This window comes from Pinus tabuliformis, chromosome 5_2 (assembly GCF_031772625.1).
Source record: "Pinus tabuliformis cultivar Carrire ecotype Pingquan chromosome 5_2, CPIR1, whole genome shotgun sequence".
In the NCBI taxonomy this organism is placed as follows: domain Eukaryota; kingdom Viridiplantae; phylum Streptophyta; class Pinopsida; order Pinales; family Pinaceae; genus Pinus; species Pinus tabuliformis.
The window spans coordinates 554,928,586-554,947,830 of record NC_142306.1 but is presented as its reverse complement, the minus strand read 5'-3'; the positions used below and the strand labels follow the sequence as shown (position 1 = coordinate 554,947,830).

The window sequence follows — 19,245 nt, the reverse complement described above, 5'->3', positions numbered from 1 at the left end:
GGAGAAGAGGGAGTGAAATAACTTTTGATATTCATATCACCCTTTTTCATTCTATCCTTTCCCTTTTCTTGAATAGACTCAAAAGAGGGAGGAACATATCGGAAGGGGTTGGATGCATCAGTACTTTGGATTTTGAGGGTTCTTCCTCTATCAAAAGTACTGATGCATCCAACCCCTTCCGATATGTTCCTCCCTCTTTTGAGTCTATTCAAGAAAAGGGAAAGGGTAGACTGAAAAAGGGTGATATGAATATCAAAAGTTATTTCACACATCAGATGCACATGGTCCTCAAGCTAGTAGAAGTCAAATGCAACCCACTTTAGATGACCATTGGAAGAAAGAATTGAGGGAGACTGCTTGTGATTACATAGCTAGATGGTGGTATGATGTTGATATCCCTTTCCATGCTTTCCGTTCACCATATTATGAGCCTATGTTTGATGCCATACATGCTGTTGGAAAAGGCTTCAAAGGCCCTACTATGCATGAGCTAAGGGGGTATCGTTTGCAGAAAGAAATTTTATCCATTAATGACTATTTGAAAGATTTCAAGGACTCATGGGCAAGAATAGGATGTACCATCATGTCAGATGGATGGACTGATCAAAGAAACCGTACCATCATAAACTTTCTTATCTTCTGCCCACAGGGAACCATGTTTTTAAAATCAGTTGATGCATCTGATAAGGTAAAAGATGGGCAATTGTTGTTTCAGCTATTGGATGAGGTTGTTGAGGAGATGGGGGTGGCTAATGTTGTTCAAGTCATCACAAATAATGCCTCTAACTATGTTCTTGTTGGTAAATTGTTAGAGGAAAAACACAAGACCATCTTTTGGACCCCATGTGCTACACATTGCATAGACCTCATGCTTGAGGATATTGGAAAATTAGATTGGGTCAAAAACACTGTAGATCATGCCAAAAGCATAACAAAATTTATCTACAATCATTCATGGATTTTGAGCCTCACGAGGAAACACACTGGGGGCAAGGATATTATTAGGCCTGCCATCACTAGATTTTCTACTCATTTTTTGACATTGCAATCTATAATTTCACAACATAGAAACTTGCAAAAGATGTTTTCCAGTGAAGAATGGAATCTAAGCCAGTGGTCTCACAAACTGGAAGGCAAAGAATTGAAAAAGAAAGTTAATGAAGAAATATTTTGGAGAAAGGTAGCAGAGATTGTGAAGCTTGCTGAGCCACTGGTTAAGGTGTTGCGGTTGGTGGATGGGGAAAGATTGGCTATGGGCTTCATTTATGAGGCTATGGATTAAGCAAAGGAGCAAATAAAGAGGGCATACAAGGATAAAGTGGCTAAGTATGGGCCCATTTGGGCAATCATTGATGAAAGATGGAATAATCAACTCCATCGCCCTATACGTGCAGCTGGGTATTTTTTGAACCCACGGTATCATTATAAAGCTAAGGAGACAGGAGCTTTGAAGGGGGAGGTTAGAGATGCACTGATTGACTGCATTGATTGCAGTGTGATCAGCTGGAGATACACTGACAGGTCACGACCTTCACCAATGCCTCACGTACCTTTGGGAAGAACCTAGCAAAGATTGCAAGAGAAGCAGATGAGCCAAGTAAACAAAAATTTCAATATTCAAATTCTTATAGTTTTTTTGTTAAATTGTTTATAATTTGAAAGTTGGATATAATTTGTAATTTTGTTGAGCTAACTCATTACACTCCTATGTTTTTTGCAGCATAATGGTGGGAGGCTTTTGGTAGCCATTGTCCTAAATTGCAGAAGTTTGCAATTCGTATTTTGAGTCAAACTTGCAGTGCTAATGGGTGTGAGCTCAATTGGTCCGTCTTTGAGAGGATTCACACAAAGAAGAGAAACCGTTTGGATAAAAAACAGTTAAATGATCTAGTCTATGTCCAATACAACCTCCAGCTTAGACACAACCAATTGCTGAACAAAAGACCTGATTCAGATCCCATTGTGTTGGAAGACATTGATCCAACATCAGATTGGGTAGTGGAGAGTCATCTAACAGAGTTTGCTTCTGATGAGCATATGGTTTTTGAATTATAGACGATAGCATCACTCGAACATAATGTTTAGTTGAATGCAGATCCTGATCCACTTATACCAGCCTCAGCCTCACAGCCAGCAAGTCCTCCAGTTATAGGCGCTTCCTCTACTCAGCCACGATAGAAGCGCATATCTCATCTATCTCAGCTTGCATCTGCTGCACAGCCTGCTAGTGCTACCACTTCTACAGTTGCAGTTGGAGATGATGATGATGAAGAGCCATGGGGCCCCTCTGTCTGACTCTGATGATGATTCAAAGATTGATCCACATGATCTTGTTCCTCTGGCAATAGCTACTAGCCAGTAGTACTGGTCACAGTTTACTTTTGTTGTAGAGGCCATTTCTAGCCTCCTTGGTTATGTGTTTTTGTTTTGATCTCTATATCATGATTCATGATCATGTATGTATTAGACAGTGCACTAGGTGCCATTTTGATATAATGGATATATTCATGAGCCTACTTTGATCATATGTTCTCTTCCATCTATATTCTAATGCTGTGTGTTTGGAAACATGAATGAAAATCTTTAAAATTATGTTTTTTTTTTTTTTCTTTATAAAAATAAATAAATATTTAATGTATTTTTTACAACGACCGAGTGATTGAAATCGAGCCGGCCAAGTCGATATCTAGTCAGAGTCGGAGTCGGAGTCAACCCTCGGCTAAGTCGGTGTCGGAGTCGGAGTTTTAAAACATTGCCACCAAGAAGTCTTCAATTTCAATTAAAGTGCCAACCATGATTGAAGTAGGGAAATTGATTTTTTATCACCAATTCCACATGCTCAATGCAATCAACGTAGGGAGTTTATTCATGTAATTCAATCATGTACACGTTTTTTGAGGCAAGAAGTCAAGGAAAATAACTAAATCAGAGACAGGGGATTCAATGACAGATTGAGGAATGAAAGAGCTTGAGCTACTGATGGGTATCACCAACCAAGTTCTCCACATAGGGAAATTATGGAAGACAATTGTTACCATCCGAACGCTCACTTTATGCAATGAAATCCTAAAGCACAATTAGGACTTTATAGGAACTAAGAGGGGCTGCCCGTTGTTACCACAATAGCTCCCACTCTCGCTTTATGTTGTGCTAATTTTAGATAACAATGGTATGTTCTATGTTGAAGAGCAATTTACTTCAATTTTTCTTATAAGTCCAATATCAATTTCCAGATTAGCAATCACATTAATATGACAGTAAATGCAAATAGAACATAAATAAAAACAGTAGAAGACAAGCCAAGACAAGAGGACACAAGATGTGGCGCATGCCAGGGACAAACCCCAATGTGGGGAAACCCTTTGATCAAGTCTTCTTATTATTCTTCAAAAGTTCAGTAGAGAGAGAGAGTACAATATACAAAATTCACTTGCCCAATCACAGTCAAATTTGTCCAGTCAAACTGCAGTCAACAGGATGCCCTAACTAGAAAGTCAACGCTGGTCAAATCAGCAGAATTACACCTCCAAATCAGCTCGGTCAAACCCAGTCAACTCAGCCTCCAACAGCAGTCCAAATCAGTGCAAAACAGTCCCGAAAATATCATTCAAACTTGGTCAATGCAGAGTCAAACCTGCGGTCAACGCTGGTCAAACAACTCAGATTGCCTTGATTTCTGTGCCCAGAAATGCGGCCTGCCCAAACAGAATTTCTCCAAGGAAAAACGCAGTCAAACAATGTCAACTGCTGCCCAGTCAACACTGGTCAACCCTTTTGCAATTCGGTCAACCCAGAAAACAGAAAATCGCAGTCAAACTTTGCACGTGTGGAGGAAAAGGAGGCTGCCCTGAAGTTGTACAACCCAATCAGATGAGGAGAGAGAGATATGTGTGAGAATGAATGATGTCCAAATGAGGTAGATGCTCCTTCTATTAATATGCAACGTTGAGAGTGAAGAGACACGTCTTTTGAACTTTTGAGCCTACCTTAGATTGTTGGCCGACCTTGACAATTTGTCCATAGAAGAAATAAATTCATAATTCCATTTATACATGTCAGAATGAGATGATCTTTAGATCAATCCTACACCTCTCGGAAAGAGGAATCCAATAAAAATATCAGCGGCATCATATGAGCTGTCCAAAGTGGAGTTTGGCCCTAGTTGCCAAATTTGACATGTTGGCTGTCCCTACATCGATGCCAAATTATTACCACCCAAACCTTTACTTATTGAGATGAGAAACCTAAAGCTCAAGTAAGACCCTATGGGCTTCCTAATGTCACCAAGGTAGCTCCTTCACACACTTTTGGTCACTCTCCTCTGACACAAGGGGGGTATAAGGAATGGAAAAGAAGGCTTACATGTACAAATTTGAATGCTGGTTTAGAGTTTGATTAGAAAACCCAAAGTGAACCAAATAATAGTCATAAGGAATGGAAAAGAAGGCTTAGAAGTACAAAACTGAATTCTGATTTAGAGTTTGATTAGTTTCAGATTTGTTAGTAACATGGGAAGAGGTTGAAAGCATTCTGTTCCTTGTGACTATTATTTGCTTGGCTTAGGGTTTCTTAGGGATACTCCCTTGTGTTGGAGGAGAGCTTGCTAGAAGTCTGTGAAGGAGCTACTGTGGTGACATTTGGTAGCCCTTATTTAGTACCTTAAGGTCTTACTTCAGCTTTAGGACTTTTATCGTGAGAAATAAGGGTTTTGGTGGTAACAATAACCATAGCCCATTTGGCAAGATTTTTGTGCTTTCATCAACTTACATACATAATGTTGTTTCCAAGTCCAAATTTCCAAGTCCAAGCTAGTGTCCAGCCTTGGAATTTGGCACACACTCTCGCACTGTCTATGGGGTCTTCAAGCGTATGTATGTGCGTTTGCTACTTCTTCATGGTAAACTTTCAGGGCAAAGATTTTTGAAGTGGGAACATATTATGTACCTCCATTGCTGTGTCTATGATATGCTTAGCAGTGTGTGGTGGCTAATTAATTTAATGTGGCTGTCAATGACAAAGGGATTTTATGCTAGTCTTTAAATAAGGCCCACAATGGTGGATTAGGGTTGGTCTTCAAAGGCCTGTAAATAAGAAGGCAAAATTGTCACTGAGGATTCAATCTTGCATCTCATATGCTTGAAGTGCTATTGGAGAGTTAACCTCTCTTAAATAGTGCGAGTTCTAATGAAGTCTACCTTTCATTATTGTGCTCGCCATTATGCATCCATTGTTCTAATGAAATCTTCCTTTCATTCTTGTGCTCATGATTGTGTATGCATCTGTTGATCATTCTTGGAGAATTAAGTGGTGTACTATGATCACCACAAGTTCGTTGCTCAATGCTAGGCTATTTCCCTTGTTGAATGCAGTCAACATCTCAACCTTCCATGAGGCTAGGTTGCCAGTTGGGAATAAGTGGGAATGATTGCTCTTGTTTTAAAACCCTGAATTAAATCTCAATGAACCTCTTATCTTCTTGTTGTATTCGGTAAAGGGTCAAAGAAAGGAGGGTTGTTGCTATCAAATGCAAGTTAGCACAGATTAACCCTTTCACATTTTGATTTTTCTTTTGTTATTAGATTTTTGTTGTTGTTGATATTTTATTGTTATTTGTCTTTTTATGTGCTATGTGAAGTGCTATTGGAGAGTTAACCTCTCTTAAATAGGGCGAGTTCTAATGAAGTGTACCTTTCATTATTGTGCTCACCATTGTGTATGCATCCATTGTTCTAATGAAATCTTCCTTTCATTCTTGTGCTCACGATTGTGTATGCATCTGTTGATCATTCTTGGAGAATTAAGTGGTGTACTATGATCACCACAAGTTCGTTGCTCAATGCTAGGCTATTTCCCGTGTTGAATGCAATCAACATCTCAACCTTCTGTGAGGCTAGGTTGGGAATAAGTGGGAATGATTGCTCTCGTTTTAAAACCCTGAATTAAATCTCAATGAACCTCTTATCTTGTTGTTGTATTTGGTAAAGGGTCAAAGAAAGAAGGGTTGTTGCTATTGAATGCAAGTTAGCACAGATTAACCATTTCACATTTTGATTTTTCTTTTGTTATTAGATTTTTGTTGTTGTTGGTATTTTATTGTCATTTGTCTTTTTATGTGCTATTGGAAGTCATAAACTCTGCAAAGAAAATAAACAAAACCAGCTAGCACAAAAAATAAAAGTACACTGTGAGCTAAAGTGCCGAATCAAATAATCAGAAATAAATAAAGCAAGACTACAATACATTAGGTAGCTATCTGCTGAAATTGTTATGCAAGAATGAACAGAAAATGTAGAACCAGATGTTTTGTTTCTCTGTGTGTTGTATAATTTTTTTGCATTATAGAACAATAGAAAGAGCTGAAATTAAATACAATAAAAGCTAGATGAAGAATAAAATAGGCCAGCAATCTACTTTTATTAATCAAATTGTTGCATACAATAAGATTCTGTTGGCCAACGGCCTCCTTCAATCCCTTGTGAAGGCCAATACCAGGAGTACTTAAGCAAAATCCTGACGTTTTTGTAACCTTACTGGGATAGGCTAAATCAACGAAAAGCAAGATGAAAGAGGAAGACTTGGACTCCAATGCAAATTAATTATTGGCTTCAAATATCGATGTTGGTCTCAGCACACAAATTTACGGATTAGTGCGAGTACAAACAGGTCAGCTAACACTGCAAAAGTATAGGAAACAATCTCTACCTTTAGAGAAAAAATGCATGTTTTGGTCTCAAACCCTTCCTATTCTATCATTTTCAAAAATTACCCTGCTATCGTTTGAATTGTGTAGCTATGGTCGGTCTTCTTAATTAATATTTTTATCATTGATGTACTTGTAACATGAAATATATATGTAAATCATGTTCATCATGCTCAAAATAAAATTATGTTAAAGTCATGTTCTTCATGTACTCGTCAAAAGAAAAATTTAAGGCATGTTCTTCATGACCTTCTCAAAAGAAAAATTGAATTTTGAATTTTTTGTTTTTGGCTCCACAAGAAGTCCAAGTCGGCCTGGCTCCTAAGTGGCACCTATTCGTTCCTCTCCAGAAGACTATAAATAAGCATTCGTTCTCCCTCCAAAGTGGCAATTTAGATCACTCATCTCAAGCATAGTTCCGCTCCTCTAAGTGAAGAAGAAGAAGGCCAAGACAAGGAGAAGAAGTCTGAAGTCAAAGGAGAGAGAAGACATCGCATGTGTGGATATTTGACCTTCTGCTGCTCGAACATGTGGACTGTTCTGGGCCGAAATTTTCTGTGGTACCTTTCTGTGGTTAGTCTGAATTTCTGTGGAATAGAGAGGCCAAATTTTGGACCTCTATTGCAGACCTTGACCAAGTTGACAAGGATCAGATTGAGGAGGGCTTTTACTTGGATTCTTGGTGGACAGTTTGCTGGTCAGTTTGTCTATTGTCTTGACTTTGATGTCTCTCGTTGAATTGATTCTCTAAGGAAAGGATTGCTGGCTTTTTAGCCCAAGTGGGTTTTCCTAGTTTAAACTTTGTGTTGACTTTGTGCATTGTGATTTCTACTATTCCTTCTACTTTTATGGTTGAATTTCTAGAGTGTAATTGCTTGATGAAGAAGTTGTAAATGCTAAAAGAATATATAAATCATTAGAAGTCATTATTAGTGTTCAGAAATTAGTGCTAGTCTATATTGCACTTGAAATTTCAAAATGGTATCAGAGCTATGGTTGGAAACCAGCCTTGAAGGTGTGTTACCCACCACTAGTGGGTGACACCCGTAGCAGAAATTTTTTCTCCTAGATTCTCTTCAGTTGGTAGCCAGCAACCCCTTGCAGCCGCCAGATAGCTCGATGTGCCACCATCTCTGCCACCTGAGATAGTTGTTATGTGCCCTCGCCCATTTGTTATGATCGTATGTTTGAATGTGGGCCTTCCAACACGAAAGGTATGACTTTCATTATTTAGTTGGCTATTTTTGCTTACTTATCATGGACACATATGGGCATGGATTAGTGGGGGGATTCGACAGAAAGAATGGGCTTGGTCTGTATTCTTGTCCCCTTATCTAATTTGGTGGTTAGTATTGTATCCTAGTCATGTGGGATCTCCTCTACTGGCTACTAGCTTTAGGAGTGGCACTACATGGCAAACCCCAACTTTGGCTGCGTGGTCCCGCTTTATGACGCCGCATATATAACTCCCCTCTTCTCATTTTAACCCCTTTTAAGATATTTCCCATCTAGGTCCACATTTTTCCATTGAGTCCACAAGGAGTTATCCTCCCCCTCCCCTTGTCCACACTTTGGGTCGAGCCTGGAACGATGCCCCAAAGGTTGATGCAACTAAAAAGAAAGTTAAAAGCATAATTTGGCCACTCTCAACAGGAAATGTACCATAAAATGCAAAAGATGCCTAGGCCATACAAGTTTAGCACGTCGGAAAAAGGCAAACATGAGCTCTACCCCTTATCATTATGGCCACCACTTTGGTTTCTATGGCCTATATGAGCCCCCTGCATCATTAAGGAACCCATTATTGTCCCAACCCCTAGTGGGCGGTGAACTGCCCTACCCTAAGGCGGTATCCACTACATTCACACCACGCTCTCATTCTCTGGAGCCTCGAGCAATTGAAAGAAAGAAAAATCAATAAGAGGCAAAAGGCGTATGAAGAAGGGTGGAAAAATAACGGTCGGGGTAACTCCTGTACCACGATTGCTCCCTCCTACATCTATACACCCATGTTTGGGCTTCCCTTGTTATAACTACCCTTGTATCATGGCATGTGGCTTGGAGCCTCTCCCCCTGTTACCCCATTCCATTCCATCACTATTTCACATGACACCTGCTATTTGACGGATGTACCATGGACCTGTCACTCCCTTAGAGGTTGAAACCACCTAATAGGGTCCTTGATTAACCTCCTTCATGAGCCCAGAGACACTTGTACATTCTAAAGCCCATTATGGAAGGGCATGCCACTACAAAGTGCCCACTTGGTTCCATGATTTGTGAGCTCATTTGGTCAATTGCACTAATGAATTGTTGTACTGAAAGGTGTGGAGATGCATTGGATCTTATAGAGGATTACAGGTGGGTCTTCATCTTGGGGTTTGGCCTCCCTATATGGGATCCAATCCCTCCAGAGGGTCTTAATGGCACTTGTAGGGTGAACGTTGAGAGCCATAGGCCTCCACCACGACAAAGAGCAGATAGCCACACCATGGGGTCCTTAAACACCACCTATTGCTTGCTCGTGTCCCAGTTATCTGATCATGATGATGCACTTGGACCACATTGCCCAGTCGACTACACACTTGCACCACACTCTTGGCAGTTGATCCATGGCCCAGATGGGGTTGTGTCTTACGTAGGGAGACAAGGGAGGGCTTGCATCATCATTACAACCCTTATAGATGGAGCACATGCTTGTCCGATTTAGTTGGAGATCCATGAGGCTGTTCTTTATGCCTCCACATCCACTTGGGAGCACCACAGGTTATTTGCTTGGAGATTAAGGGGCCACCCCCTTTATCATTGTTGTTGGAGCCCTCCTATTCATTTTGGCGAATGAGGGACTTGATTTAGCCTCCCAATGGCCATATTAGCTATTGTTCTATCATTTTGGCCCTCTTGGGAGGCTCATTATTCATCTTGTCAAGATATTTGGTGGGCTTATCATGAAAGTAGTGTTATTTTTGCACATTATTTTATCCTAGGGTCATTATTAGGCCAAAATTAGGCCCTTCGAATACCTAAAAGGCTCATATAAATACATGAGAGCCTCATTATAACATTCATCATCATTTGGATTGGATTTCTTTTGTGAAAAAGAATTTGGACCTGAAATCTTGGATGAAATTTGAAGCTTTTAAATGCATTTTGATGTTTGGACAAATTTAACACTTCTTTCTTGGAGCTTCTATGTCATTTCCATGGTGGATGGATATACTCTTTGTCTTGTAAGCAGATTCTAATGCTATTTTCTGTTATAATGTATGTCTAATGCATGGAATTTTTCTTGTAAAAAAAATGGAGATGCACTAATATATGCGAATTTTCTTGGAGCATTGAAAATTTGGTGAAATTTTGCATGTGTTACTCATTTAAAGTTATTGAAGAATGAATGTTCCTAGGGGCAATAATGTGCAATTAATTCCTTGAAACTCCACCCTGTCTTGCTTTGAAGTATAAAGTTCTTGGGGGTTCTTGGTTGTTGTCTTTTAAAAGGTTAGCGAAGTCCCTCTAGGCCTCCTTGAAACATCGAAGTTGCCTCATCAAAATCATTTTGACTCCATTTTTCCCAAGGAGTAGGCACTGGATCCTAATCCTAGTTGATCACCTTTAAAAATCCTTTTCTTTCATTTTTTTTGCCCTAACCTTAATAGTCCCCTAGGGCTTAGTGCGAAATACATTAGGCTGGCCCAAATCAAGAGCGAGTTGGTCTAGAGCCGTGCCAGGGTGTCCTCCAGGTGTCCACAAAATTTCAAGCATTTATCGCTGTTCGATTTGGAGAATACCTAAGCACTAGCTCCAACATCATTTTCATTCCCAGGTGGCTTTGGTTAGTGGCTTTCAAAGGGTCATTTTCACTCAAAAACTCAAAGGAAGTTCATCTCTCAAAGGACCCTTCCTCTCATCCTTGCTTGACCTAGCCATACGTTTGGTGATCATCCTAAACCCCAGGCCTTGCTTGGATCCCTTAGGTCCCTCTTGTGTTCCCAATTATCATGTGATAACCCTCTCACAAAACCCCAAGAACGGTCCTTTTCCTTCCTTAGGAAGCCTTGATCTAGGCACATCTATCATATTGATCCATCTTCTTACCTAGGTCTTTGCATCCTATCAATAAGCCTTTCTAGGGGCACCCTTCACCTTGCTTTTGAAGCAGCTTAACCTATTATCCGAGCCTCTCCTGTGAATGGGCTTTAGGATTCATGAAATATCCTATCACTAACCTTATCCTCCTTAGTGATTTCCTCCTCATTGGGACTCCTCCCTTCTGTGAAAATCTGAGAAGAAGAAGGGACATAGGTTGTGGTGACAGTGGACCTTTGTCCTAAATTGTTGTTGTGCCCTCTAGCTTTAGCCTATTTACTGGGCCTGCTAGTCTGTGCAGCAACAAGGTGTATTATCAAAATGAAGCTAAACCAAGTTTAGGAAGAGATGCCACCGAAGTAGTGTAACCCGTGCCCTAACAAGGGTCTGTTCATGCAATAAAAGGGAGCAGAAAACTCTGTCCTTGTTCATTCTATGTACAGGAGAGGGATGCAAGCTTTAAAGCCTCATAACTTGCGACAAAGGGCTGAGAAGGCCTCAAGACTTATTGAAAATTGTGAAGCCTCAGACAACTGTCTCAGTAGGCTGAAATAATCTTAGGATATGTTGCAGTAAGGCCAGAGATATACCAAAGATATACCTGAGATATGTCTGCCTTTTGATCAAGATTACGAAGAAGGCAGAAACCCTATACCTCAGTCTTATAATAAGACTGAAAATGATATCTCAGTTTTGTTGCAAGAAGGCCGAAGGTCACAAGTTTGGAGTATGCCTTGATTGTGTCGAAGATGACTTTCAAATGGATCTACAAGATATAGTGTACAACAGATGGCAACATAGACAAGTACAAAGTGAGAGTTGACTAGAAGGTTCCCTACAAAGAGGTAGAGGATCATGGCAAGAATATTGCTCTAAGTTGAGAGGTACGCTTCTATTAGAATTAGTATCTTTGATTTTTGCACCTAGTGGATGCAAAGATCGTTTCTCTCCCTATAGTAATTGAAGAGGAAGAAGTGTACATAGAGCTACCTCATGTTTTTAAAGTACATGAGAAGTCTGATGATTGAAGAAAACTTTGTACGATTGCAAGCATATACGTTGGGCTTGGAATTTTTGTGTTGATGGATCAAGGATGATTCTATATTATGTGTCATGACGAAAGCAGAAAGACTCATGTGTCAAAGGGAGCAGCTGTGGCAAAAAGAATTGCTTTTAGAACAAAAGGAGTAGTCAAGACCCCTATTTTAGCATCAAAGGGAGTTGACCTTTGAGTTCGAGATGATGGACTGTCATTGACACTGTTAGACTAGATAGCTGATATGCTGAAAGACAATAGTGGTAGAGGGAGCAACCGAATTACCATAGTAGGATATGTTTTAGTATGAGAGGGAGCACCTAGTCAGGGTGACAGGAAAGCAACTGTGATGATGGACCTAGTGAAAGAAAGTTGATCAATTGGATTACTGACATGGTACGGTTGATCATGGCAAATACATTTATGATTTGTGTTTTATCTCAAACAGTAAAGTATAACTGTAGATTTAGATTTGGTAGAGAGTGCTGAAGACAAAAAGAGTTCATCAAGATATTGCTTCAGTTTGGGCTCCGTTATAATTTCTTGAATGACCATGAAGCATATATCTATCACACTTAGTATTGCAGAGGCCACATATATTGTAGCCAAATTGGCAAGTTGAGAAGCAGTTTGGCTTTAGAGGCTACTCGCTGGATTATCTTGAAAAAGTGTAGGTAATGACCATGATGATAGGTCGAAGCACATTGGGATCAAGTACCACTTCATTCGAGACATGGTGCAGAAGGGAGCAGTGAAGCTCCAATACATCTCCACTGATGAGCAAATAGCTGATATTCTTATGAAGCCTCTGTCCAGGGCGAAGTTTGTGTACTTCAAGGACAAGCTTGGACTTGTGGAGAATTCCTCTCTCATTGAGAGGGAGTGTTGATGAGATAGCATCATGGATTGACATTCTCCCTGTGTCATTATGACCTTGGTTGGAGAATGGTCCAACATTATCCTTGTGTCATTATGACCTTGGTTGGAGAATGGTTTGATAGATTAGATAGCATCATGGACAAACATTCTCCCTGTGTCATTATGACCTTGGTTGGAGAATGGTTCGATGGACAAACATTCTCCTTGTGTCTCTATGACCTTGGTTGGAGAATGGTCCGACAGAGGACAATATTCTTCTATAAGAAGAATAGTCCTAGAGGCCGCTTAGATGAGCAGGAGCCTCCTAGCATCATGCTCAAATCTCTTTCTAGAGTGAGCTTATTTGGCATTGGGCCTAGGATGAGGCCTTTGGAGTTTCACCTAGACTATGTATGGGGACAGTCGTTTGATGGTGAACCAAGACTATGTATACTAGTTGATGCATGTATGTTAGGAGTACCATGACTATAAGTCTGGGGTATTGACTACTTGATTGATGCTAGTAATAATGATTATGATGATGATGCCTATCTTCATCTTGATCCTTAAAGAATTTGTCAACTTGAGAACATCTAGACAATCATTATGAATACCTCCCTATCTAAGAGGAAGCGTTGAATTGTGTAGCTATGATCAGTCTAATTAATATTGTTATCATTGATGTACTTGTAACATTAAATATTTATGTAAAGCATGTTCTTCATGCTTAAAAGAAAATCATGTTAAAATCATGTTCTTCATGTACTTGTCAAAAGAAAAATATAAGGCATGTTCTTCATGACCTTCTCAAAAGAAAATTTGAATTTTGAAATTTTTGTTTTTGGCTCCACAAGAAGTCCGAGTTGGCCCACCAGTGATCAAGTCGGCAGGGCCCCTAAGTTGCACCTATTTGACCCTCTCCAAAAGACTATAAATAAGCATTTGTTCTCCCTCCAAAGTGGCAATTTGGATCACTCCTCTAAGCAAGGAAGAAGAAGGCCAAGACAAGGAGAAGTCCGAAGTCAAAGGAAAGAGAGAAGACCTTGCACATGTGGATATTTGATCTTCTGGTGCTCGCATGTGTGGACTGTTCTGGGCTGAAATTTTCTGTGGTTAGTCCGAATTTCTGTGGAAGAGAGGCCAAATTTCGGACCTTTGTTGCAGACCTTGACCGAGTTGACAAGGAGCAGATTGAGGAGGGCTTTGACTTGGATTCTTGGTGGACAGTTTGCTGGTCAGTTTGTCTATGGTCTTGATTTTGATGTCTTTCTTGTTGAATTGATTCTGTAAGGAAAGGATTGCTGGGTCTTTACCCCAATAGGGTTTTCCCAGGGTAAATTTTGTGTCGACTTTGTGCATTGTGATTTCTATTATTCCTTCTACTTTTATGGTTGAATTTCTGAAGTGTAATTGCTTGATGAAGAAGTTGTAAATGCTAAAAGAATATATAAATCATCAGAAGTAATTAGCAGTGTTCAGAAATTAGTGCTAGTCTATATTGCACTTGGAATTTCAACAATATCAATGGATTGGAATTTCAACAATATCAGTGCACGTTTGTTAGGTCTGAACGGAAAAATGTCAACAGAGGTCCGTTATGTCTGATTAGAAAGAAATCAGATGGAATATAAAAGCTAAAGAATAAAATTAATAATTGGCTCTTGAACATTTTTCCTCGTCCTCAGCTTTCTTTTATAACTTGGCCTAGTTAGTTGATAGTTAGGAACTACCATTTTGAACTTATTTTATAAAATAATCAAATAAAGTAATGTGAGCCTTTTGATAAATATGTCACTTTTAAAATATAAAGGGCTTAAAATAAAAGATCCTAGGATAAAACTTGACAAACAAAGGGAGGGTGTCCCACCTATCCAATACAAGGTTATAGCCCATCTGGGAAGAATTGTATAAATTTGTGCATGTATGCAAGCTTAACTCAAAACATAAATGTCACCTCTTTGACAAAAGGTTTCCTGAATCCTACCCTGTGATTTTCGGCCTGAGGGCTGTTGTGAAATATAGAATAAAGCAATTGAAATTGAACAATATTCAATTCTTAATGACCCAAACTTCTAGGAATTCCAAGGAAAAAGATGCCAATGTGACTTGAAGTTTTAGCCCTATAGGGCAATCTTATCATTACTACAACCTGTTCTGTCCAAGATTTTTTTAATTTCTTCAGTCATTTATTTTTTAACTCTTGTAAAATTGATCCACTCAAATCATGATAAGAAGGGTTTTTGAAGGCTTGATCACATGTAACTATAGCATCTAGTATATGATGATAATAAAGGGAGCAGGCAACATTGCAAGCTATGGTTGCATCATACCAGAAATTGGCCAATGTATCAAAAAGAAACTTACCTACAATCCTTCCATTGATTATCAATGGCTGGCCAAGAACCAAGTCTTGGGCATGGCACAAAAAATGAGTCAATCATCTTTCTCTTTGGATTGTGTGTGGCATTCTGATCTTTGTCGTTTGAAGAGATAAGTCCAAAAGGATTGTGAGCAGGCTGAGTGGAGGATGCTTCAAAACTAGGGTTTCCAGGTCCACTATGGTGAACAGGAACTCATAACTTATCCTCCTCTGCTCACACTTGGGATTTGTCTTTGAAATTGAATATGCCCTAAGTGGCATTTGATCCTGTATATACCCACTTTTGATTTCCTTCCCACGATTCTTGTGTTTTAACTTCCCTCCATCAATACCTTTGCAATGGTTCCCTCTCGCTTTTCGGAGCCATGAAAATGCCTAAAACAAATCTGGAAATAAAAAAAAATGCTGTCTTAATTTGTAAATAAAATTCCAAATTAAATTATACTGGAATGAATGTTTGGAATGTGTGAACATACCTTCAAATGGGCACAAGAATTTTCCAACAAATTTCCTTAATGCATACCAAATCCCTACTGAAAGTTGCCCCAACTTAGCGTTGAATCAGCTTCAAATTTACTCCAGGAACTTGTGAATGCTACAATTCCAAGTTCTTCATATGCTTGAATTCCTGGTTTTAGGAAAGTCAAAAGTTTTTTTTTTTGTTTCTTTCTTTGTTTTTTGAGGCTTACTGGGCCATGCTAGACTGGTTGACGTCAAAAACCAGCCAGCATCATGGGACTGGCCTTCTTGGTCCCTAAAATGGATGGTTGGCTGGTTCTGTCCTGCACTGGCCTGTCCAGGACAGAATAGGTGTAAAACCGGTTGATACCACTGGTCTGGGCTGTTTTAGGACCAAAACAGCTAAGAAATGGCAAGCTTGGTTTGAACTTTGAACCATCCCCCTTTGATAACATTTATTTGAATGATCATATTTATAGGATATTTTTAGTGAGTTATATGTGTTTTAAGGATATCTCTGCTCAGATTCGTCTAGTGGAACATTCAGCTTTACATACTGACTTGGCTGGTCAGATCCGCAGTAGACTGAATACCTTTCGGAAGATGTGGAATTTTGAGTGATTAGTGCTAGGGATGATATGAAGGCCCTCCTTGCCTTTGTTGGGCAAGGCTCTTTCATTAGCAGGCCTGTAGCCTGCTCCTCATGTAACTAACTCTTAATGTACTCTACGAAAATTTGGTGTAACATAATTTCCATTTTCTTTTAAAAAATGGATAATTTAGTATATCATTCATTAGGACATAGCATCTATGCTTAGTATATATTGTTATGGGATGGAAATTGAATCTACATGCTTTAACTAATGTGCCATTGATGCCTAGATAGATCACGACGATTATAAAGTTGTTAGCCAGTTTCTGAAGACTGACACCTAATATGAGAGCATATGATTTCTTGACTAATGAATCCTTCAATCCCAAATCATACACTTCTGAATGGGTTTTATGCTATGATATTTAATCATGTCAGACTTTACCTACTGTCTGATGCATCCCGTTCCAGTAGTATATTGAAAGTTCTAATCTCTTTTGATGAAGGTTGTTTGCATAGTCTTCAATTCCTTCTTAAGTAGGAAGCCTCAAATGGTTTAACATGGATTTTGTATGGAGCATTCTAGTGCTTAGTAAATGGTTGGTTATAAACTATGGTTGATTTTTGGACTTGAAAATAATAGTTTTCAGGCTAATTGTTCTATATGCTGAGAAGATCAAATGTCTTCATATTTTATCAAAATAAATTTTGAACTCGATTTGTTTATATTAAATTCTGATTGTCAAAATAAGCATTTTATCAAAAACAATAAAGAATTGAACTTTGAATTTTTCATCTTAGTGTTGTGAATGTACTTTTGAAGGCAAACTTACTATTTTCATTTTTGTTTGTATCCACATATATAAGATGATGTCTTTTTGTAAAGACATGTTTTTCTGTCATTCTAGCCACTGCTAGTGTTATTGGAGTTCTATCAGATTCTTGTTTTTGATGGCTCATGTTGAGCCTATACTTAATATTTGTTGTGAAGATGATTGTCAGTGTGATCTCAGTTTGATTTATTTATTTTATGCAATTTAATTTTAGATATGTACAATAATTCTGTTTTAAAATTTCGTTTGTCTTTTTTCTGCATTTTTGACTTCAGCGTGAAAGGTCCTCTGTTTGAACATGCATACATGATATGTCAAATGATTTTAATTTTTAATTGCTTTTTAATGATATCACACTGAAATGAAAACAAAGATGGATGATTGCACACTTCAAAGGCTACAATATATCGCTGTAAACAATCTGATGCAAAACATTCAATGTAATATTTGTAAGTTTTTTGGATGTACTTTTGTAGTCAAATATCTTAGGGTATGCTGCAGAAGTTGATATGAATGCTGTTCATTTGTTCCTATATTTTCAGAACTTCTCTCCATATGTCTACCAGGTTATGAATCTTAGTATGGTTGGTTTGGATTATATCTATAGGTGGAGAAGATGAAAGAGATAGCAAAGATCAAAGCCAATGAGGAAAAACGAAGACTGGAATCAGAGGTAAGTCATCCACTCTCTCAAATGGCCACCTTTTAACATAATAAGAACATTTATTGGTATTCTCTTGTGCTTGTAATGGCTATAATTCATTAATTTTAAATAAAGTTCATAAACTAGATTAGTTGCACATCTGTGACCTTTCTTTGTTGGCTTACATATTGCTTGGTCTTTATGACTGATATTTAATATGTGTTAATTAAATATTTGTTCCATTAACCTTCAAAATTAAGGTAGAGATCAATTGCTCTCAGCAACTAGTATCTGCGAAGAAAACTACAAATTTTAAATTTCAAAGTCATGCTGGATAATCTTATTAAATTACACCTGGAAGTGGAAAGTCCTGTTTGAAAGTATCGAAGAGGGATTCATGACAAGCCCCTCAGTTGTTATAACTCACGAGACAAAAGAATTGCATGAGAGCATAAAATCTTCCTTACCAACAGCAGAAAGGCTTAATAGTGTTACCTTTTAGGGTTATGCCGAAAGTGTTTTCACCTTGCCAGGAGAGTGCTAGGTCTCCTAGCCCCTATGTGATGCTTCATGGACATATGGCTGGCTTAGTTTGGGTGGTGATTTACCTTGGTTATAGTTTTAGCATGGCACCCATGCCTAGGAAATTGTTTCCTTACTTGACATGATAACCAGATCATTGGGTGCACATAATGCGGGAATTGGTTCCTCTAGGGGATGTACCTACCTAGGAGGAGCGCTAGGCACTTGGAAGAGGGCATGTAACCCTTGAGCATGGAACCATGTGACATACATCTTAGAGGTTGGAATCTTGACTTTGTGATGCTTGGGTTAAGGAGCATACTTCATGGAGGTTGGTTATGGATGTGGACACATGTTGAGGAGAAGCATTGGAGTATGGTAATCTGTTAAAATTGGCAACTAGGGCCAAACTCCACATGGGTCATCTTATTTATGACAGCTGATATTTTTGTTGGATTCCTCTCTCCGAGAGGTGTAGGATTGATCTAAAGATCATCTGATTCCGACATGTACAAATGAAGTTATGAATTTTTTTTGATTATGGATAAATTGTGAAGGTCAACTAACAGACTTATGTAGGTGCAGAAGCCCAACAGTCACATCTATTCATCCTCAATGTTTGCTATAAATTCATGATGCTTGAGCCTCATTTGGACACACTCATTCACTTACATCTCTCTCCCTCCTCATCTGATTGGGTACGCATTTTCTGGGCAGATTTCTCTCTCACACATGCGAAGGAAAGGAGGACGATTTTCTGTTTTGGGCGTTGACCAGTTTGACCAAATTTCAGAGGCTGTTTTCTTGGGCTGCGTTGACCAGTTTGACCAAATTTCAGAGGCTGTTTTCTTGGGCTGCGTTGACCAGCGTTGAACTTCCTTTACTGTGGATTTGGGTGAGGAATTTCTGTTTGGGCAGGCCGCAATTCTGGGCACGAAAACCGAAGCTGTTTGACCTCTGCTTTGACCAGCATTGACTGTACTAGCACTGGCCGCAAAGTTGACTTTCGTTGACCAATTTTGATTGTGTCAGACCAGGCAGTAACTCCTCTACCAAAAATTGATTCGTGTTTATTCCTTCAGGTAGGTCTTCATTATATATATGAGGGAGAGATTGTTCACTTCATCTCCTGATGA

General features: G+C 39.0%; 1 protein-coding gene across 2 annotated transcripts in view; it reads left to right on the top strand.

Moving 5' to 3' along the window:
- Nucleotides 1-19,245, top strand: part of LOC149160163 (U11/U12 small nuclear ribonucleoprotein 59 kDa protein-like) — a 103,687-nt gene that overhangs the window by 25,382 nt on the left and 59,060 nt on the right. For both annotated transcript variants that reach the window (XM_089436645.1, XM_089436644.1), the window contains exon 5: nt 17,552-17,617. In XM_089436645.1, coding sequence (XP_089292771.1) covers nt 17,552-17,617 — 66 coding nt within the window. The remainder of the gene's footprint in view (nt 1-17,551; nt 17,618-19,245) is intronic.